The sequence below is a fragment of the Acomys russatus genome, chromosome 14, assembly GCF_903995435.1.
Source record: "Acomys russatus chromosome 14, mAcoRus1.1, whole genome shotgun sequence".
Lineage (NCBI taxonomy): Eukaryota > Metazoa > Chordata > Mammalia > Rodentia > Muridae > Acomys > Acomys russatus.
Window position 1 is genome coordinate 44,588,412 of NC_067150.1, and position 24,038 is coordinate 44,612,449.

The 24,038-nt window shown below is 36.8% G+C and overlaps 1 protein-coding gene across 1 annotated transcript in view; it reads right to left on the reverse strand.

Annotated features, from left to right (window-relative positions):
• The window catches only part of Ddx10 (DEAD-box helicase 10), a 135,713-nt gene that overhangs the window by 97,977 nt on the left and 13,698 nt on the right, over window positions 1–24,038 (reverse strand). The window contains exons 8-13 of the mRNA XM_051156448.1: window positions 21,507–21,669; window positions 19,359–19,443; window positions 12,265–12,366; window positions 8,042–8,129; window positions 5,551–5,639; window positions 3,671–4,142 (exon numbers count right to left, since the gene is read on the reverse strand). Coding sequence (XP_051012405.1) covers window positions 3,671–4,142; window positions 5,551–5,639; window positions 8,042–8,129; window positions 12,265–12,366; window positions 19,359–19,443; window positions 21,507–21,669 — 999 coding nt within the window. The remainder of the gene's footprint in view (window positions 1–3,670; window positions 4,143–5,550; window positions 5,640–8,041; window positions 8,130–12,264; window positions 12,367–19,358; window positions 19,444–21,506; window positions 21,670–24,038) is intronic.

Consider the following 24,038-nt stretch of genomic DNA (forward strand, 5'->3'; position numbering starts at 1 on the left):
ATTTCAATACCCTAAGAACCATCATGTGATTAACTTGGTAATTATAGAAAACATACGACAAAATTCATAGTTTAAAAAAAAAACTGCACAAACTAGGAATAGAATGGAACTTTCCCACTCTGATAAAACAAAAACAACTGAAAGTTGACATCAGATACGAGAGTAAAATTTATGTTTCTCCCACCTGAGATCAAGAACAGCATATTGGTATCTACCCAAACCTTGCTCATTCTTAACATTCTCATCCGTTATAATCAGGCAAGAAAATGAAATAAATGATGTACAGAAAGTAAAAATAGTAATTAGTTTGGTGTTTACAAATAAAGATGATTTAAACAATTACATGCAAGATGTCAAAAGAACTCCCAAAACAGTCCCCAGAATAGGTCAGTTTAAAGTGGCTGATACGCAAAAACAAGCTGTATTTCTGTGTACTGGCCAGGAAAGTAAAGTGACTTTAACGTTTCATGTAAAACAGTACTGACAAATATCAGTGAAGACCAATCTAACAAAATGTGTGTGGTATGCATAACAATGATAAAAGGTAGTAAAGGGGACCTACATAAATAGAAGTTTCATATTCGTAGAATCAAAAGCACGAAAACACCAGCAAGCTTTCTGTACAAATCAAATAACTAATTTAAAAACCTACAAAAATGTAGTAGCATCAAAACAGCCAACATTTATGGTAGAGAAAGAAGATATCAAATTGTAAAACTCAAAGTAATTTAATATTTACTACAAAGCTACTGTAATCTTGATGTCATTAGTGAATACACAAACATACACTAGAAGAGAAATCACACACACATACACACACATCACACACATGGTGTCAGTCAACTGACTTTTAGCAAGGACTTGAGGTAATCCAATTGGGGGGAAAATCATCTTTTCCATGAAAAATAAGGGATCTACTGGATCAATAAGCAATAACAACAAAGTTAAACTTGACCCCTAACTTAGAGCCATTCACAAAAATTAAGTTGAAATAAAATTTACTTCTAAGTAAAAGGCTAAATCCCTAGGACTTCTGGAAGAAAATATAGTACAAGATTTTCATAACCTTGTATTGACCACAAACTTACTAGCTATGATACTTATAAAAGATAATAAAAGTTCAAGACTTAATATTTCTGCTCTTTGTAAGACATAACTGAAAGAAAACACTAGAACAACACATCTAATCAAGGATATAGATCTACACTATATAAACAACTCAGTAGAGTAAGCAAAACAATTTTTAAAAGAATAGAAGATAGACATTTTACCACAGAAGATAAACAGGCAGCAAATGCAGACTGATAGGTTCTTCACCATTAGCTGTCACCAGAGAAATGCCATAAAAACATTCATAGATTGGTTACATAGCTGAATATATCAACTTAAAAACAAATTATGAGTTTTTAAAACTCATTAATGTTCCTACAAGCTCATCTAGTAAATAACTGTATAGTTCCTCTCAAAGAAAAACAAATACTTAACCTACCACACTAGTTTACACACCAGAGAAATGAGAAGGTTCTGCATGTGCAGCTTTTGTCATAATCACCAAAAATTATGAACAATTTTTGTGAACAATTGGGCCAACTGACAAAAGCCTCAGGACGTGTTATGAAATAACCCTCAGCAATCAAAAGGCAGGAGCTACTGATGAATGGAGTAGAAGTAAGTACACAAGTCCAAAGCCACCAAACACACAACACTACACACCTGTGGTTCTATCTATATGTTATCCTGAATACTGCAAAACTACAGGAGGAAAAAGCAGATCAGTGGTTGAGTGGGATGAAGTCACTTACTCCAAAGGGGATGAAGCAATGTTTAGTGATGAACTGCTTCACTCTGGATTATGACAATGATTAAAACTTTTTTCCCCAAGGTAAAATGTACTTCATAAGAGATGTTTACTATGTATCTGTTCCATAACTTCATCTTTGTAGAAAAGCCCTTTATAGATAGCATGCTACATGAATCCTTTCAATGACTCTCAATCCAGTCAAACTGACAACCAAAATCAATCATCACACTGGCTGAATAGACTAGAAGAAAATCCACTGTCTCCTTCTTACTTCACGTATTGATTTAAAGGAGTCATGACTTAAAATAGTTTAATTTAAAACAGAATAAGTCAGTACAGAACTTAGCTCCACATTTTCCCTTTGCCTATATAAACAGCACCTACTTCACAGGGCAGTTCAGAAAATAAAATGGCGTGCTTTTTATAAAACATTCCTCTAAATGAGTCAGCGTTCAGTAAGCATATCTGCCACTTTGTATCTTTAGTTGCTTTAAAAAACACTTTCCAAAGTTTCATGATTGACAACCAGGTACGTGCTGTGCCTGGAGCTCTTTAGAACTACTGCATGAGTAACAGTCGGGCTGCATTGTCACACACTTCTTTCAGGAGATCACCAAAAGAAATAGGGAAATTTCTACTTAAAATACTAACTTGGTTCTCAAAAGCAAATATTTCATTAAAATTTTCATGGGGCTACAGAGAAGGCTCAGTGGCTAAGAACACTTGTTGCCCTCACAGGGGACCCAAGTTCAGGTCCCAGAAAGCACCTAATGGCTAACAACCATCCCTAACTCCAGCTTCAAATTCTTCTTGCTTCCACAAGTACTATATACACAAAGTGCAGACACACATGCAGGCAAAACATCCATAGGCATAAAATAAACAAATGTTAAAATAAATAAATTTACTTATTTATTTCATGCTCAGAAAGATGTAAATACTGACAGCCAAGAGCTTGCTTGGAGAGAGAAAGACAACTTACTTCAGTGGTAGGGCTCCTGGTAGGTTGCCTATGCTGTAGAGGACAGCTCTATACCCACAAGCATGCAGGCAACACTCAGAAGGCTTTATATAGAAAGAAAGAAGATAGCTGATATAGATAATAGAGAGAGAGATAGCAATATTGGTACAGACAGACAGACAGATATATAGCTAGATATAGACATATACATTATATGTGTATATACTTACATATATGTACATGCACATGATGGAGAGAGGTCATACTTATAATGCATGGACATAAAGCAATTGAGAGGTGAATATGACCAAAATAAAATGGACTCATGAAAAACAATAATAATTTTTAAAAAGGTTTAAGTAACTACAACTGCTCTTTACAGTAATGTAGTCCATCAAGAGCCTAGATGTTAGCTGGGTTTGGTGGCGCACGCCTTTGATCCTAGCACTAGGGAGGCAGAGGTAGGAGGATCTCTGTTAGTTCTAGGCCAGCCTGTTCTACAGAGCAAGTCCAGGACAGCAAAAGCTATACATAGAAAAACCCTGTCTTGAAAAAACCATGAGAGAGAGGAGAGAGACACTAGATGTTAAGACTTATAATGAAGGATTCTCACATCATAACAATAAACCTCACTGGCCCCTTCATATCACAATCATTACTATAGCTACTTTAAAAACACAGCATCAGAAAACCAGTAAGAAGAGTGTGGCCCTCTTGAGTTTAGTTTTGAAGTTAGGAAGAATATGAGAATTCTTTGGCATTTTTCCTGTATTTAAATACAAAGAGAAATGGAGAAGTACACAACAAAGAAACTCATTCTAAGCTTCTCTTAGTTGTTACTTTTCATGAGTTTTTCCAAAGGCACAAAGTAAAAAGCCAAGAGACGACTCCATCTGGAGTAAACTTACCGGCAATGCTTTGTTCTCTTTAAGATCCACCCCAAACACATCACGCCGCCTCACTGTGAGGAAATCAGCATCAGGCCCATCTTCATCATCATCATCTCTGTCTAAGAACTGCACAGGAGCATCCTTGACCTTCTGTGCCTCCTCAACACTGAGAGCCGAGTCAGTCTGAGGTTCTCTTGCGTTTCCCTGTTGCTCTCCCATTGCTTCGTCTTCCGTCTCTTCATCCTGTTCTCCTTCACTATCACCACTAGCCACGCTGTGCTCTGTCTCTTCTAGTCTTTTTCCATTTTTGTGAAGGATCGACATTTTCTCACTGAAATAAGCTCGAAATTCTTCTACTTCATCATTGGTGAGGGAAGGAGCCCTGGGCTGAACTGCTTCAGTGACTTGACTCCTTACCAATTCTTTGGTGGGCTGCTTCTCCATTTTCTGAAGAAATCTTACCCGGGGTGCCACAGCTAGACCAAGAGACCTTCAAAAATGGAAAGAACAAAATAATTATCTCATTACAGTGATAGTATGTTTGTGGTATTACCGAAGTTTCTCCACAGCACAGATCTATGTCCAAGGTTTTTTTGTTTTTTAAACATCCCTCTAAAACACATCAACTCTGACAGATTAAATGATCCAAAAGAGAAGGCAAATGTCCTGAGACTGTGCCCTGAACACATCTAGACACCTAGCTTCCCTTCAAGAGAGTGGATATGGTATAAAATAAAGAGCAGTGAAGCAGAAATAGCATGATCATAGTTCATGTGCTCGACCCAATTTCCAAATTCAACTCTCAGTTTCCTCATAACATAGAAAAGAAACTGCCAGCTCTCACAGGCGCTATGAAGTATCAATTAACTAACTGTATGAAGGTACTTTGCAAAACATAAGCTACTACATAAACTGGGAAAAGGTATGGCCAAGGGATGAAAAACAGTTATTCTCATAGAAAAGAGCAGAATACATATACCATCATCTCCACCTCAAATCCCACTTCTGAAAAGAATACAGGAAAATCATGACTATCAACATGCATTTTTCTTTTTAAAAAAGCTAAAAGGAGAAAATCTTGGGTTGTTTTTTTTTTCCCTCCCTGTCTCAAAAACGCAAAAAAAGAAAACAGTGGGAGGGAGGGAGGAATGGGAGGATACAAGGAAGGGGATAACCATTGAGATGTAATATGAATAAATTAATAAAATAAAATTTAAAAAAAATTTCTCCAGAAAAAAAAAGAAAGAAAGAAAGAAAGAAAACAGAAGCTTGCCCACATCAAATTTTTTGTTATGAGGAAGTGGAAAGGATAAAAATAGAGTATACTCTCAGGTATGAAATCCTCAAATAAAAATCTTTCTTTTGTATTTCTTGTTAACCTCAATTTAAAAGTAAAGCTACTCAAATTCCTAGAAAACAAGCTAAACATACAGACCTTACCCATATTTTATCTGGAAAACCTAAGATAGATATTGAAAGAGGATGATGCTCAAGGGTACTTCTAAAAGGTTTAGTCAATGCACTTCCCATAGATAAAACTCCCCCAAAGAGAGTTGATGCTACCTTTTAAAACTATTTTGGTTTTTGTAATCTCTCAACTCTTCAAACAAAACCAGTTAGTCATTCCATTTTTAGCAACCTGAGTCACTAATCTTGCAAGAGTAACTGCAAATATCCGTAAGAATATCAAGACTAAAAAATAATACAGAACTTATAAATACAGACCTTCCTGACAACAAGTACTAAAATATGAGTTAATCTTCTAGAGCTAGTTTAATATCCTTCTCTGCAAATTTTCAACGTACTGTTCTAAGGTAAAGCAGAAGTAACCTAAACTCTTAGAGGACACACTAGGGACCACCCTCTAGCTTTATTACAGCTGTGTTGTCCATACTTACAGTGCATATTCAGTAATAGGTAGCTTGCTCACATTAAATACTTCTTTATCCTTCATAAGATATACTGAGCGTATGTAAGAGACAAAACACTGCAAAATAAAAAATTATTAAATGTAATAGAAATTGAATATTAAGCTAAACAAAAATAAAAAAAATAGATAAATTCAGTACTTGTAAAACACACACACACACACACACACATCAGAAAACCTCTATTTTGCATGCACAGAAAAATAAACTGTTATAACTGTAATATTAGAAAAGATTTTTCTCTCTATCCATCAGTTCAATGCAATGAAAAATATCACCTCAGCTGGGCACGGTGGTACATCGCTTGTGATTCCAGCACTTGGGAGAGAATGGCAAAGGGATTGAAAAATCAAGGCTAGACGGGGAAGTCTTACTTCAAAGAAGAAAATTCATGTCTCACTTAACTTCCCAAAAAGCTACTGAATATTAATTAACAATGTTCAATTATAATAAGGTGCGATGGGGACAACACAAGCTAGGAAAGATACAGGTAGGGCATCTATACTGATTACGTGTTACTGGCTGAGCAAACATTTTTCTAAATGGAAGTTTTCTCATCTATCAAAAACACACCAATGCCTTCTACTAAGTGTTATGTCAATGAGAGCATTCATACAGATCACCTAAAATATCTTCTGAAATAGAATAGACATGAATAAAAGCTATTTTTAGTAATATCACAGACAAAAGTTATTTTTTTCAACAAGATAAAATTTTACTATAATAAATGAGTCAAATTTTGACAGATTATTTTCCTTTTTTGTTGTAATTTCATATAATTATATATATATATATATACATGTATATATATATATATATATATAATAGATATTACCATCATGCTGGACATTTTTACTCCCTCCCCCCCCTTTTTTTTTAATATAAAACTATGCCCATGACACAGCTATGTCATCCTGATCCTACTGGTTTTTAAAATAAATGGATACTAAAATACATCTAAGCAAATATTTTTACTTCAAAGATAATTTTTTATATGGGCTAGAGAGATGGCTCAGTCAGTAAAGTACTGGCTACACAAGCATGAAAACTTGAGATTGAATGCCCAGCATCCGTGTTAAAGGCCAGGCACACAGAATGTGCTGCCCGGAACTGGGGAGCTAGTAACAGAAGGGTCCCTGCAACATGCAGCCCAGCTAGGCCAATCCAGCTGGATGCATGGCTCCAGGTGCGATAAAAGACCTTGTCTCAAAAAATAAGGTAGAGAATGATTAAAGAAGACACCCATAATTGACCTTTGGACTCCATACACATGTCCATAAACATCTATGCACTTGTACATACACATGCAAACACAAGAACCCATACAGTACACATGTAATTTTTATAAAGTATATTTAATCCTTCTGTCCATATCTCTTAAGCTTTACATTTTCTTCTGCATCTCTATATTCACACTATCTTTTCTACCCAACTAATTTCCCCACAAAAAAACATTTTCTGTCTCCAAAGGCATTAAAAAGAATGAATTGGGGGGGGGGCGGGGGAAGAAGAATGAATGGTGCTGGTTCAACGGTCTTTTCCCCTGCAATCATCCACAAGAAATAACACATGTGCTTATAGCCTTTGTTTCATCCAGATTATAATCAAAAACTAGAAAGTCACTTTCCTGAAATCAGACAGCCTGATGATGCCAGGAATACATCCATTCTGCTAAACCATGTGAGACAATAACAAGTCACATCGTTTACTTCAGTATGCTATTCTATAACCTTTGTTCTAGAAGGCTCATTTTCTGAATGCACAAAGCAGTTAAAATATCCTTTCAGTAATTGTTATTTCCTGATCGATAATCAAATGACCTGCTGGTCATCACAATACTACCAGACTTTGCAGCATCACATGGTTTTTAATTTCTAACATTTCTCCTCACAACTAATTGGTATAAAGATTAATTAGTTTGACTTGGCCACTCCAGAACATACACACAGTACAAAATATCAGATGTACATCATAAGTAAAATTTGTAAGTATAGACAATTTCCTAAGACTTTTTTAGTTTAGAAAAGCAATTCAAGAATATTAAGTCATATTAACAGATTCAAATTTCATTGTTGAAGATAATTTGCAATGATTCTATGCCACCTAGAAATCAAGCCTTTAAAAAGACAGTATTAATCTTTCAGTCAGAAAATGCAACCAGAACTTAAAACAATTTCACTGAAAAAAAAAAGTTAACTTTATCAAGTATACTGGACATCAGGCTGCTTCAAATCTAAATATCATCTTAGAAAATCACCTGTGCCTCCAACAAGATTGCGCACACGTAAATTTTAAGAAATACTTTTTAAAATTAAGTAATCTATGTAAAACTTACATTGCTAAAAACCTTATGGTTATGGACATGTAACATACTAATAGCATAAACTGATAAAATATAACTTCTTTATATAATTCCATTCCAAAGACAAATACACAAATACTGAATTCAAAAATGACTTACTCTTTGAGCTCTTTCTTTTAAATCTTGATCTTGGGCTAAAAATGATTCTAATTTTTTCTGAACATCAATAAGTTTTTCCGGATTGATTCTTTTAAAGAAAAAAAATTCAATTTTAAAAAACAGAAAATAATACATAGCATTTTCCTATTGCACCTCATTTGAATTTTAAATATTTAACATTATTTCTCATCTATGGAGCAAGAATAACACAGTTAGAAGAAAATGACAGGACAGTAGATTTCTCCAAACAACTGATGAGTAAGAGAAGACAGACAGCGATCATCTATCTACATTAACACCTTTACTAGCACGGGCTACTTCTTAATTTAATAAAGCTAGAGAGTGAACACCCATAGGATATAAATTAATGAAATGAAATTCAATGTCATTTTTACAAAAGCTTCAAGAAACTGTTTTCCTAACTTCAAATTGAATTATTGCATTACTCCAATGCTACAGTAGCAACAGAGAAACAAAAGGTGTAGATGGAGCTGTTTTTCCTTTATTGTAAGAGAAAAATTTCAAAACATGCAAAGCTACTAGCTTCAACAATTCAATTTATGGTCAATTTTTATCTTCTACATTCTCAACCAGTCCTCTCACTATTTTATAGTCCAAATTACTTTCAGACAATATCAAGCTGTTTTTCAATGTCTCCAACACAAGTGAGACTGACGGATTCCATTATATTCAATGCATACCTCCTCAGTGAGAAGAGGTTATGAACCTTTCAAACCCACAAAGAGATTTCATTCAAGAGTTATCAGCCTATATTTGGCTGTGAGTTTCAGCATCTGTTTCGATCTACTGCTGGGTGAAGCCTCCCAGAGGACTGCTATGCTAGGCTCTTGTCTGTGAGCATAGCGGAATATTGTTAATAGTGTCAGGGGTTGGCTTTCTCCGATGGGGTGGGTCTCAGGTTGGGCCAGGCATTGATTCAATATTTCCTCAATTTCTGCTCTATCTTTATCCCTGCACATCTTGTAGGCAGAGTAAGTTTTGGGCCAAAGTTTTTGTGGGTAGGCTGGTGTTCCCCTTCCTCCACTAGGAATCCTGTCTAGTTAGAGGGCGTCCTCTTCAGTCTCCATAACCCCTGCTACTAGGAGTCTCAGCTAGAGTCACCCCATATCCTCCTAGAGGCATATCCTGTCTTAGGTATCGAGCTTGTCACAGGGATGCCGCCACCCATGGTTTCTCTTCAACTGCAGGCCCTCTGTCCCCAGATCTGATCTCAACTCTCACTTCTCTCTGTGCTCCCTCTCCAAACTCTGGGTGAAGTGTAGAGTCTTGTGGAAACGTGAGGGGAAAAGGATAGAAGGACCTAGAGGTGACAAGAGCTCCACAGAAGACCAACAGAGCCAACTAACCAGAGCTCAGAGAGGTATGCGGAGACAGAAGCACCAAGGGTCATGCCCAGACTGGATCTAGGTTCCCTACACAGATGTAGCTAATGGGCAGCTCAGGCTTCATGTGGGGCACCTAGTACGGGGAGTGGAGGTTGTCAGGCTATCTCTGACAATGGACTCAGCTACCTGCTTCTTGATCACTTCCCCCTGGTAGGACTGCCTCCCCAGGCCACAGGGGAAGAGGTCTCACTCAGTTCTGATACAACTTGATAAGCTGGGGTAGGTTGGGAGGGGCATGGGAAGAAGAAAAGAGAGAGAGAGGGTGGGAGCAGGAGGAGAAGGAGAGGGCTAAGATTGGAATGTAAAGTGAATAAATACATAATTTTTTTAAAAAAGAGATATCATCCTTTTAATCTTCAATGCTCCCTGAAACAAAGTTCTCCTTTCTCTTATTTTTCTCTGCCGTATTTTCCAAAGTTATTTCAATATAAATCCTTTTTTTTTTTTTTTAGATGTCAGGGCTGGGAGATGACTTTGTTAGTAAAGTGCCTACCATACTTGCATGAGGAGCTAAGTTCAGCTCTTCAGAGGCACTGAAGCATGTACCTGTATCCTCACCGCTTTGGGGGAAGATGTAGAGAGATCAGAGGCAGGTGGAACCCTGGGGCTCACTGGCGAGGGTGCCAGGCTAGCCAAATTGATGAACTTCTGGTTCAGAGAGAGACATACACATACACAAATACACCACACATACAAACAACATTAACAACACATACACAGGCTAATCTCACCATTTGGGGAATGGAGACCACCTCAGCTCCACAGTACATTTGAAGCTAGCCTGGGCTACATGAGACCCTCTATCAGTCAATCAATTAACCAACCAGTTAATAAGTAAGTCTGTAGCATGACTATGACTGGCTCAACATTCATTCAATAGGTAACTTAATATAATCCACCACATCAATATATATATATATATACACATACATACATACACACACACAGTAAAATGTTATTTATAAATTAGAAATAAAAACTTGAAAATAAATCTTTTCTAGAAGAAGAGAGGAGGAGGAGGAAGAGGAGGGCTAGAGCTAGCTAACTTCATCCTAATATAAACAAGAGCTTCCTCGCTTTCCCACTAAACTCAAGAACAAAGCAGGGGACGCTGGAGAACTACCTCAACAGTTAAGAGCAATGAGGACACAGGTTCAAATCCCAGCACCCACATGGCAGCTCCCAACTATCTGTAATTCCAGATCCAGGGGGTCTGACATCATCTTGGCTCCCACTAGCACCAGAAATACACAACACAAAGAACATACATGTAAGCATATCATCCATACACATAAAGTGATAAAAGAAAAGAGCAAAGCAGGAAAATCTACTTTTCAAGGTAGTAAAACCAAAAAAAGAAAATTAAAGGCATACTGATTGGAGAAGAAAAAAAGTAAAACTATACTTGTTTGGAGAAGAAATGATGGCCTATTTGAAAAATCAAAAGAAACAAAATTCTCCTGGAACTAATAAAAATTATAACAGGGTTTCAGAATGCAAATATAACCAAAGTCTTTCCCATTTACTGACTATTAGAAACTAGAAACTAAAAATGTCCCATTTATATTGGCACTACAAGGAAAGAAGAACTACTACTGAGGCATGAGTCTAAGAAAGTGTAAACAAGATATACATAGGGAAAACCAAAAAATCTGATGAAAGAATAACAACAACTTTTAGTTTCAGGGAAATTTAATCTTGTCAAGGTTTCAATCTTCTCATTTATTCTGCAGATTCAACGTAATACCAATCCAAATACCAGGCAGTTATTTTATGGGTATCAATAAACTGATTCCAAACACAAGCTGGAGGGCTGTCATGCTCCAACCTCAAGACTTAGTATAAAGCTATAATAATCAAAACAGTGTGGTAATTGATAAAAGGATAATTAAAGAACATAGCCCAGAAATACAGCCACATATAGAGTCCACAGATCTTTGATAAAGGAACCACAGCAATATAATGGAACAAAATTAGTCTTTCTAATAAATGGTATTAGAACTGGACATGTAAAAACATAAATTCTGCACATACTTTTTGTTTTAAAAATTCAACATGAATCATAAATATAAGTACGAAGCAGAAAAGGACTCAAAATATGACTAAATGGGCAAAGCATTACATAAGCGGGAAAGCCTGAGTTTGGATCTCCAGCACCAACCTGATAAAATGGGCACAGTCATGACTACTCGAAGCCCCAGCACTGGAATCTGAGGGATGGACTGGGGAAGAGACAGACATCCTAGGAGCTTGCCAGCCAGCCGGCTTCAGTTAAAGACCCTATCTCAGGAAACAATTTAAAAAGGCATCCTGACATAGACTAGACTTCATTAAACTTGGGAACTTCAAGTGTTCAAGTGCAGCCGTCCTCCCTCTGCTCCCTAGCCTACCATCAGATGAGCTGCTCGCTGTGCTATACCTCCTTGCTTTAACATTACAACCTCTGAAATCATGAACCAAAATATGAATCTCTCAGATACTAATTACAGTGACTTCATATGAACTAGAGACAGTAAGTGACACTGGTAACCCCATCAACGCAACTCAATATTGCAACAGATCACCAATGTGTTGGATGCGGGTACTGAAGGAGACTGCATGTGTGGAGCTGGGAATGTCGAGCAACTGTACTTGCCTTCAAACTTGCTGTGAGCATAAACCTTCATCATAAGAGCTTTTTAGAGTCTTTTTTTCCCCTCTACATCAGAAGCCAGATGGTCAAGTAGATTAGGAGGAGGAAGGAAATAAGTGTAGGCAATAAGCACAGTGATGTCATGCCATCCATCCTGACAACAACAGAGGACAAGACGCTCTTACTTGATCTCCTTCACAGGCACTTTCTTCTGGAGGAGCTGCTGCACCATCCCTTGTTCTTCTGAAGGTAGTAAAATTAATAAAGCTTCTCCATCCTCTTTGTACCTAAACAAAAGTTTTCAAATGCATCAACACAATCTTCATTTACATTTTAACAGTGAAACAAGTAGATGACATGAAATCAAATTCACTTTAATCAATTCATCTTCCTACAGATTTTACAGATACCTTTAAAATAAAACTTTTCAGATCAATGTAAAGAAATGGGCCAGGCAGGTAAACACTTTGAATCCTTGTAATTGCTCTTCCCTTGCCTAAAGCCCAGCTGTAGTTACACCACACCTTCAGAAATGTGTGCTGGCACAGGGCAACGGCTTCCTAAGTACTACAGTTGCTTGTGGTGCTTGAATAGTTTAGTGGCAGGACAGTGCCAGCTGCCACACAGAAACAACAAAATAGAATCAAATGCGGTGTGTAGGCATTTTTTAGATATAGAAAAGAAAATATAATCTCAAAGCATTCTTCAAGCTCAGGCTACAAATTTTGAGGGGCACATTTTTATAGCCAAATAACTATTTACTGAGAAGCGGTAACCAAGGAATAAACTAAAAACAACACAAAGAAGCAGCTCCCTGTCTTCAAACAATGTAACACTCACCCTAAGCAGAATGGACAAACAAAAACAAAAGATTCAGGAAACAATCAAATAATGCCAAAGGCCAGCCACAGGCAACAAGCACCACCAACTCAAAAGTGGAGAAAGACTACCCAGAGCTGCCAGAGGAAAGAACATGGCACAGCAGATGGAATTTCAGGTAGGTGTTTAAGGTAAACAGAAAGGGGTCCCTAAGGTGTTCTAAAGGAACAGCATATCATGGCAGAAGAAACCAGACAGCACAAGACGGATTTAATAAAGAGACCTAGGAAAGGGAAAGGTCCACAGCTGGAATACAAAGTGATCAGCAGGGAAGATGACTAAAAAGGTGCGTTAGAGCCTGATTATCACTACCTTGAATGTCTCCGCACAGAGTCTGTAACACTGTGTGCAAATAGTATTTTATCATTTAATGTTGAAAAAAATTGGCTTTAATAACTTAAGAGATAGTATTATGCTTTTATTATGAAAACTAAAGGTAAGCTTTTTACTCTTACATATTAATTTTAAATTTTAACTCCACTCTAATAAGGAAAAAAATATATCCCTGTATGGACAGACTGAAAAAGATTAAATAAAACATACCAAAATGTGAAGCTTTTTTATTATAGCTAATTTAGAAAAAAATTTTTAAATCTTATTAATATACCAAATGGAGAAATGGTGAGAAAACAAACATTATGCTATTAATAAAACTCAGTGTCTATATGAATAGATATTAACCTCAGCACTCAGGAGGCAGAGACAGGTAGATCTCTGAGTTCGAGGTCAGCCTGATCTACAGAGTGAGTTCCAGAACAGCCAAGGCTACACAGAAAAACTCTGTCCTGGGATGGGGATGGGGGTTAACAGTAATAATACAGGATTTTTAGTGTATTAGTAATATAGAGGAAGCTGTAAAAGCAGGACAGAGAATTCTATATAATATTCTAGATTTTTAAATGTTTAGAAATAATGACACCTTAAATGAAACTTGAAGAATCAGCAGCCAGCCTAACACTAGGAGTAGCGGCTTAGAAGGGACAGTCAAGTTTCACAAAGGACAATGGCAGTAGTTCAGAGACCGGTGAATACTTGAATATTTTGTCTTTGTTTTTATTTAATTTCCTTGGAAACAAACAGAAGATACGAATATATAGGTACTCCTTTATCTAATTATCTGTTGGAACTGAAAAAATAGTTGTAAATACTTTCCTCACTGTTTAAATACAGAATTGAATGACTCAAAGAATACTACAAAAAATATTTTAAAACATTGCTTTTAGCCATTAGACTACATCATGTATGTTGGCAGAAGTTATTAGCATATAAAATTAAAAGGTGACTCTCTAACCAAATAAGATAGCTGACAGACATGGCAACTGCTGTATCTGTAACACCTCTCTGAGGACAGGTTAAAAGTCAGAGGACAAGCTGAGGAGGTGGCACCATGAGTGAACTCAGAAGCACCAGATGCTTCGCTGAGCAAGCACGAGGGAGGAGCTGTGTTCACATCCTCAGCATCCAGGCAAATACCATACTTGCCTACAGCCCAAGGGCTGAAGGGGGGAAACAGGAGAATCTCTTGGGCTCACTGGCCACCAATGTAGAAAAAAACCTTTATAAAACAACCTAGCAACGAGAAGATCAAAGGAAAAAAAGAAAACCATCTAACTGCTCTAACATATCTAAATATGATAAATGATACAGAAAAGAGAAGGGTGAAAGAGTGGCTTGAGGAGGATAACAGAAATAGCCACACAGATAACCATGGGGAAAGCATTATATCAGAAACTAACGTAAACGACAACAGCATGTATAGCATATATAAGCAGCAACAAGATCTGGCCTGGAACAAGAGGGGAAAAAAATAAAGAAAATACGAGAACAAGAACAGAAATACCAAAAAATAAAATAAAATAAAATAAAATAAAGAACAGAAATACCTGAGGAACAGCCAACTCCTAAGAAGTATCCTAAGAAGTAGCCAACCCCTAAGAACTGCCTCTGCGCCTCTACTAGCTGTATGCCATGTCAGCTCTCCAATGCTTCAAGTTACAGGACTTTAAAGCCTAGTTAGCAACAGGCAGAGGCAGAAAACCACACAAGGAAACAATTTCCTTTTTGAGAGAAATAGATTAGTAGAATTTTAAAATTTTCCAGCTAAGTGAATTTTTTTTTTAAATTCCACTTGCAAACTGTTCCTATCACATACATAGTAAATTCACATTAGTCTTAATTCTCGTGGAAATTGTCTTTTCTCAATTATTTCAATTTGCAAAAAGTTAAGGACCCTTTTAAAAATTCTCAGTGACTCCTTAACATACAAGTATTTTCTGCAAACCATGAACCCTTTACAATTTAGGAATTTTAACTAATTCTCGGCTCCATATTAGTTATTAAGATGTACATCAAAGGCATATGAAATACAAAAGCTTGGTTCTGCTGTCCCCTAGTGGAATCACAGCTTGCTATCTCAATTAACTCAAAATTTTAGAACTAAAAGCAAGGCAAAAAAAAAAAAAAAAAAAAGACTGAATTAGAATGTAGCAAAATTGTTTTTCTCTTGACACTGTACAGCAGCAAACAGTTAAATGAAAACTCCCATCTTCTACCCTAGCCTCGCCACTGCCCACACATAAGGGCTCAGCTGCTGTGTGTCTACTTTCTAATTACAAACCTGTTATTTTCAACTGCAAATTTTTATTTAAAATAAAATAATTCTGACCGGGTATGGTGGCTTACACCTGTAATCCCAGCACTTAGGAGGCAGAGGCAGGTGGATTGCTGAGTTTGAGGCCAGCCTGGTCTACAAAGTAAGTCCAGGATAGCCAAGATAACGGAGAGAAATGCTGTCTCAAAAACTTTAAAAAAAAAAAAAAAAAGAATTCAAGCTTTTGAGCACCAAAATCTGCAAGCCCTAAGACAGTTGTTTTTAAGTGGCAAAATATACCACAGGATAGATCACTACAAACGTTCTTCACTCACTTGTCTTTAAAAGGCTATCATTTGTTAAGTGGATTAAGGGGAATTTTTCTTTGCTATAGAGCCAATGAATTCATTAAAGATTAAAGAATTCATTTAAAAAGTAAATGCTTGGAGACAATAAACACCTAGATCATCCTTTATTTTTCCTTGGTAAAGCACAAAAAATAAAGAAGCCAGATTCTCCAACTTTAGTAATTTTTCTAACAGATTCACTTTTTTATATTTATACATTAATGCTCAATTCAAAAAGCAAACACTTTCTGGCACCCTGGTTTTAATTACAGCCTAGTTTCAATTTTTAATTTAGCCTTTATTCAACTCAATTATTCAGTCTCATGGCCCACAAAGCTTTCTCGTTATCTCTAAGTCCATTAATGGTCATTTTAAACCACCAGAGAAAAAAGTAAGCATTATATATGCTAACCTTTTCACAAACTTTACATCTGAGATAGTCAACGCAGAATTTGTTCCTTATGTATAAAAGGTCATACTTCTACTTTAAAAGTTAATGACTGTTTTTAAAAATACATTAAAATATTCCTTAAAATAGTATTCTCTTTTAAAAAATAGCACTCTCTTCAGACTCAGCACTGCAGTGTTGCTCTAAGTCTTCATCAAGACCTAATTTAATGCTCACCATAACACATCCAACTACATGTATTTCCTCCCACCAACTTCGCCAGAACCAGAATCCTGGGAAATTCTTCTTTCTTGAATCACTTCTTTTGTTCATTTATTTTTTGGGGGCTTTTTTCTTTTTTCTTTTTCTTTTCTTCCTTTTTTTTTTTGTTTTTTGTTTTTTGTTTTTTTTGTTGTTGTTGTTTTGTTGTTGTTGTTGTTGTTGTTGTTGTTGTTGTTGGTTGAGTTTTGCTTTGGTTTGGTTTGGTTTTTCAAGACAGAGTTTCTGTGTGTGTAGCCCTGGCTGTCTTTGAACTTGCTGTGTAGACCAGGCTGGCCTCTAACTCACAGAGATCTGCCTGCCTCTGCCTCCCAAGTGCTAGAATTAAAGGCATGCATGCACCACCACACTGGCTTGAATCATTTCTTGATATACTGAAACACTCATTAATCCCACAGAGAGAGATTTCAAAACTGCTAAATATATTCTATGAAAAAAATCAGTCTCCACTTTCCATGACACATGACGGGCACAGGTGAAAAACCTGTAAGCCATTTTCTAATCTGTTTGTAAGATACCATATACCATGATTTCTATCCAAAGACCTACAGGACCACAGAAATGCCAAGGTGCATGGGCGCATCACCAATTCTTACAAACTAAAAGGGATTAAGTCATTGGGGAAAAGATTTATAGCACCAACTTCGACTAAGACTTCTCAAAAGATCTCACTGTGAAAAATAATCCAAATGTGAACCCAAAATATTAAAGTCCACCTTCTTAAGAAACTAAAAACTGGGCTGAATGTGAAAGAAAGAGAAAGTAAGTTTGCAAAGAAAGAGGAAATAAGTTTGCAAAAGAAAAGAGATGATAAGAGAAAGCCGAGGGTGAGGAAGGCAGGAGGGAAGGAGTGGGCACAGGTCAGGGAGAAAGAGGAAGCGGCTAGAGAAGCAGTCTTTGTGCAGCAAGAGCGTAGCCCTTAGGCCTCAGACACTCTGATCCCTGGGAAAGCCTTGAAATCAGAAGCAGAAGCTAGCTAGTCCAGTTATATCAACACCAGACTACTGTTTTGATGACAAGGAAAACTGTTAAGAAAATGTAAACCAAAGAAATAGTAAAAACTACAGCTATTCATAATAAATATGTCTTTATTATAATTAATATTTGTTATTTACAATTTTAACCATTATAAATACCAAATTACAACAATTTTACTGAAATGTTACTCATGTGGTTTTTTTTTTCTTTCTTTTTCTTTTTTTTTTTTTTTTTTGCTGTTCTCTATATGTCGTATGCACGTGTTCCTGTGAGTGTGTCATGTGAAGGCTGGAGATTACCATTATGACTCTCCACCACCTGCTCTCCATCTTATTTTTTGAGACAGTCTCTAACTGAAGCTGGAACTCACCAGACCAGCTGCCAATGAGCTCAGGGGATCTACCTGTCTCGACCCAAAAGTGCTAGGGAAATAGATGTATGTCACTTTCCAAGTGTCTGCACATGGGTACCTGGGTATCAAACTCAGCTCCTCATATATGCATGGCAGGCACTAAAGACCCTGCACATGCTAGGACAAGAATTCTTAGACTGAACTATATCCTCGCCCTCCTGTTACTTCTTTTAAAGCAAAGTTGAAGTAAACTGCCTAGGTTTGCCTTGAAGTTGCTCTGAAGCCCAGGTAAGTCTTGAACTCCAAGGTCCCTCTGCCTCAGCCTTCCACTCCTCAGCTAAGAGCCACCACATCCAGATCCCATCTCTCCACATTCTTGAGATCAGCTTCTGTACAAAGAACAACTAAGGCAAAAGAAGTATTCTAAGGCTTTTGAGAAGCATTGTGACCCAGACAGCAGTTAGCCATTTATAATTCTATAAATTTTGCTGCAATATCAATAGTACTTATAGATTACACAATCCTTTTTTCATTCATTTAAGTTCCTTTGTTATTTAGCTCAAAATTGTTTTATAATCTAGACATTTTCCCCATAGCTATTTAGCCAGTATAAAGTGCTTCAACTTGGAATGCAGGGAAAAGGGGACGGTAACAAACATGAAAAGCGTCCCTGGGAAGGGCCTTCACAAATGCCTTTAGCTCTCACTCAAAAAAGGCATCTATGACTCTACTAATCCTGCCCTTATTAAACCGTATGCCACAGAGTACATGGATAGAGACATCAGGCTGCCTGGGCTCAAGTCGTGGCTCTCTGTATCTTCAAACATAGTGCATACTTCTTAAACTCTTGATTTCCTCATATGAAAACAGAGAGGTCATGAAGATTCAGTGAGGTGACGCTCAGTAAGCAGTTCTCAGGAAAGTTTAGAGAGGTAAAACAAAATACTAAAATGTCATAGTTTGGTCTGAATTACAACAGCCTTCAGGCTATATTCTTTTATTTTATTTATTGGTTTGTTTTTCTTGTGCATAAGCATGTGCATGCCACAAAGTCTTTGTAGAGGTTAGAAGCCAACTTTTCAGAGGTGGTTCTTACCTTCCACCTGCTAGGGAAGAGTGTCTTGCTTCTGCTGAGACAGTGTTTTTCCAGGCTAGCTGGTTCGCAAGCATCTGAGCAAACCTTCTATCTCTGTCTCCCATCATATCATAGGAATACTGAGATGAGTTCCACTATGCTAGGCTTTGTAAGTGGATTCCAGGGATCAAACTCAGGTTGTTAGGCTTGCGTGGAAGCACTGTAATCCCCTGGGCCATCTCCCTAGCCCTATCAGGCTGTTATTAACTCACAACAAATGAGGCCTTAACAATACCTAATTGCTCCATTCTTCGTTCACCTGCAGCTGGAACAAAATCATGTTTTGTTATTAAACAGTACAAAAAGCCAAGAAATAAGCCAGTGTACCTACCTAGCAGTTCTACCAGCTCTGTGAATATACGTGTTGGCATCCTCTGGACAATCAAACTGAAGAACCCAATTCACAGCTGGAAAGTCTATAGAGAAGAAATATCAAGGAGAGGGAACAATTTCAGTATCTAACCTGCTGTACTATTATTATTTTATAGTATTATGTGGAAAGACTTTCTATCACATCTCACTAATAATACTTTATTAAACATAAAATTAGTTGCATTTACCAAGAAATTACATTTCTCTACTTTGACTAAAATGAACTAAAATTAGATTGCTTCATATCTGAAACAGAAGAGACACTTGCTTTGTGACTGACAATGAAACACCTTGATGCTTAATTACCTAAAAGCACCACTCTCCATAGGGCTCTAGTGAACCATAAGCTGGTTTCTGGGTTTGAGGAGATAGTTCAGTTTGGCAAGGCGCCTGTCACACAAACATGAGGGCCTCAGTCTGGATCATTAGCACTCACATTTAAAAAACCAAAAAATTAATTTAAATAAAATTAAAAATTGTTTTAAGTCAAGCATAGCAGCACTTGCCTCTAACTGTAGCAGGGGAGATAGGGATAGAGGGTGTTTAGAGCTTGCTGACTAGCTATTCTAGCACATTCTGTGAACTCCAAATTCAGTGAAATATTATGTATCAAAAACTAAGATGGAAAGCACAGAAGTTATTAGACATCGCCTCTGGTCTCCAGATACTTTGCACACACATGAATGTATACACAGACACACAAACATAATAAAAATAATAAAAATAAATAAGATTTTTTAAAACTTTTAAACATTTTTTAAATTTGCATAAAAGTTTATTTTTCTGGGGCTGGAGAGATGGCTGAGAGGTTAAGAGCACCTTCTGCTCTTGCAAAGGTCCTGAGTTCAATTCCCAGCAACCACATGGTGGCTCACAACCATCTATAAAGAGATCTGGTGTTCTCTTCTGCCATTCAGGAGGAATGCTGTATACATAATAAATTAATAAATCTTTTTTTTTTTAAGTTTATTTTTCCAGCTAGTCCTGCCTCCAACTAAACTTATAAGCAATATAAACCCTATATTTCTGACTATTTCAGGCCTAACTCATTTCTTTCTTTCTTTTTTTTTTTTTTAACTCATTTTCAAAGAAACCTGTTCTCAATTTCTCAGAACCACCTCTACTCACTTATAGGGTCTGCTGCAAGGAGTTCTGATGACAGTAAGTAAAATAATTTTTAACATTAAAAAAAATTTGAGCTGAAAGAGGCTGTACATAGAGTTTTAATCCCAGAACTTGGGAGGCAGGGGCAGGTGGATTTCTGTGACTTTAAGGGCAATCTAGTCTACAAAGCAAATCTTAGACTAGCTAAAAACTACTGCTAGAGGAGGGTAATATGTCTGCCTACTGTTTATGTATGCTTAAAATATACTATAATTAATTATACATGGTAAAAGTGACTCAAGAATTCAGGTTACTATTTTCTAACCACCTCCGTCTCATTCTACCCCACAAAGCTACAAGGTACATGCCATGTCACCACAGTGTCTTTTTTTAAATAAAAATTTTAAAAAATATAATGAATTTTAAAAATGTTTAATTAAAAAAATGAAATAAAATAAAAAATAAAATAAAATAATTTTATTTTTTAAATAAAAATATGTTAAATATGACTTTTAAAAATCAGAATGATTGGTCAAAAAATGGATCTCACTAATCCCAGCACTCGGGAGGCAGAGGCAGGCGGATCGCTGTGAGTTCGAGGCCAGCCTGGTCTACAAAGCGAGTCCAGGACAGCCAAGGCTACACAGAGAAACCCAGTCTCAAAAAACAAAACAAAACAAAAAAAAGGATCTCACTGATTTTTCTTGGTAAGTTAGATATAATTTCAGTTTTCAAAGTTGAAAGAATTTTTCTTTAAACTTAAAATCCTTTTTTCTTCTTTTAATGACTGTAGGGGCTTCTAGGATTATAATTTAATTACCATAAAACATAACCAAGCTCACAAGAGATGCAATGTTTCACCTTCATCTGTCATATTCATCAACTTACCAGCTTAATAATTGTTCTCTCACAAGGTTTGAGATGCCAAGATTTCCAGAAAAACGCCCTATAAGTAAATATATTTCCTATGACCACAGTAATGGGACTCCAGGAATTTACTTACCCAGTCCCCTGGCTGCAATATCAGTAGCAAAAAGTACTGCAGCCCTCTTGCGGACAAACTCGTTGTAGACTTCCATTCTTCTCAGCTGCTGTTGCCGGCCATGCAGAGCAAGGATAGAGATGCCCGGGCGCAGCCGGCAGAACACCCTGTACAGATACTGAACCTGGGCATGAGCAAAGAGGAAGTTTAGTGCCTCAGGATGGAGTACAAATCTCACCAACTGTAAGGTTTTTTTAAAGAAATGTAATCTAGAATTAAAATCTTAAAAACATTTTGCTCAGATATTTTCGAAAAGAATTTTGACTTTAAAATAATTTTTAAATCCCAATCAGTAAAAATAAATTTTGAAAAAAATATATTCTTACTTTTTTAAAATCTCCTAAATTCTTTCCAATTTTGAATAGCTGTGAGAATATAACCTCTATAAAACTATTTTATTTGTTTTTGTTTTTTGTTTTTGAGACAGGGTTTCTTTATGTAACCTTGGCTGTCCTGGACTCATTCTGTAGACCAGGCTGGCCTCGAACTCACACAGATCTGCCTGCCTCTGCCTCCCAGCTAAAACAGTATTTTGAAATAAAGTTTTATATAAATATCCCAGAGATTCTAAATAGAAAAGCTATGAGAAATATGTGAAGCACTCTTGATGGAAGAAGATTCCTTCCCTCCTGCAATCTTCTTTCTCTCTTGACCCCCCAGCAGCTTAGGTTTTAAGATTACAAGTCTTATATTAATCACATTTTAATTCATAAATCTCTTCAACAAAATGCTAAGTTGCACATTTAATTTCTTATAATAACAAGCTGTGTTACCTTTCTACTCAGACTGAGAATTTATCACATTAGCACTTAGCTAATCCCCCTTCCTATAAAAATAGGATTTAATAAACAACTTTATTATAGTATATTTCAATGTATAGGCCTAAAGGAGTTAACTATTGTTTTAGTTTTATTTCTCTTTACTATGTACTTTTTCCTAACTGGATATGTTTAGACCGAGGCAGAATTCAACAACATTTCTAACATATATAGAGAAAAACTTTTTACATAATTTTTACATGGACCCAGAGGAAACAATTTTTTGAACTATAAAAACTGCCAAAATCACAATATACCACAAAAGGCCTGAACTGAACATGTTACTAGTCATAACGGTTAATCGCTTTCTAAACAGCAAACCTCTGTATTAGAACACAGCTGCCCCTAGACACATGAGCAGCAGTACATCTGAGGGGAATTATATGTCGCCTTCCTTCTCGGCCAACCACTACTGTCTGGTTATTACTTCTATGTTCTTTAACACTCTAGAGCCTGACCCTAACACATTATGTCAGTAGAATCAAGAATAATGGATCCATGCCTTTTTACTGTAAAGATACACACAGGGGCCACCACAAAAAGGGAGATGGTAAAGACAAAGCTGCAGGCCACAGATGCACCATGGCAAATCAGTTTTAGCAAACGCACATACAGAAACGCACTTAAATGACTTCAAGAACTTCCTGCAATCTGACTCTCTTGAATCAAGACTGGATTTCACGTCCTGTTCTTTAACAAACTTGCTGGGGTGGAAGGTAAGTGTGGCCTAAAACCTTGTAAAGTCCAAGCCTGGGATTTAATTCTTACTCATAGAAACTCATTAGAGGGTTTTAGACAGATCAATGACACATTCTAGTGGCCACTTTTCAAAGACAACTCTGGCTACATGATCTAAATTGTACTGGAGCATTGGAGATGACAAGAGGTTATAAAGCTAACAAATTACCAATGGCATCACTATGGATGAAAAGACAAGAATTGAGGATTACAAAAATGGAGAAAAGTTGGGGAAAGCAGAGCTGGGGACAGCAACTCTTAAAGTATTCTTATTTGAGAGGTCTCTGCAGACACCTGGATATTCTCAGTAGTCAAGGGGAGCTCAGGAAAGAAGTCAGGTCTTGAGATGTAGATTCTGCAGTGACAGCATTCAGACTGCATTCACACCATGAAAGCCATGAGGTTACCCACAAAACATACTAAGAAAAGAGGGCACAAGAGAGAGATCAGAAGTACTCAAAATTCCAATAGCCAAACAGGAAAAAAACAGCAAAAGTAGTTAAAATAGATCAGTCATCAAGGGAGAAGCAAGACAGGTAAATGGGTATGAAGTCAAATTTTTAATGGAGAAGGAGAGTGCTTCTGCTAGAGCAAGTAAGCTAGAACTGATAACTGAGTACTAACTGGAGAGCTACATCCTTTGGGAACTGACTGAATCAAGGGTTAAGAACAAACAAAGTGAAGAGGTTGATTCAAGTACTAAAATTAAGTCTTTAGAAGGCACTGTTGTGAAGAACAGAGAAAGACAGGAACATTGGGTTTGCTTTTCATTCTTAGTGGGCAATTATCAACAAAAGGGAGAGAGGAATAAAAGGGCAAGACAAAGGGACTTCTGCTATAGCAAAGCACTGTGCAGATAAAGACAGAGCCTAGAACACACACGGCTGATCAGTGTGCCGGTAGATCTTGATTATCAACTTGATTAGCAGGAGATGCA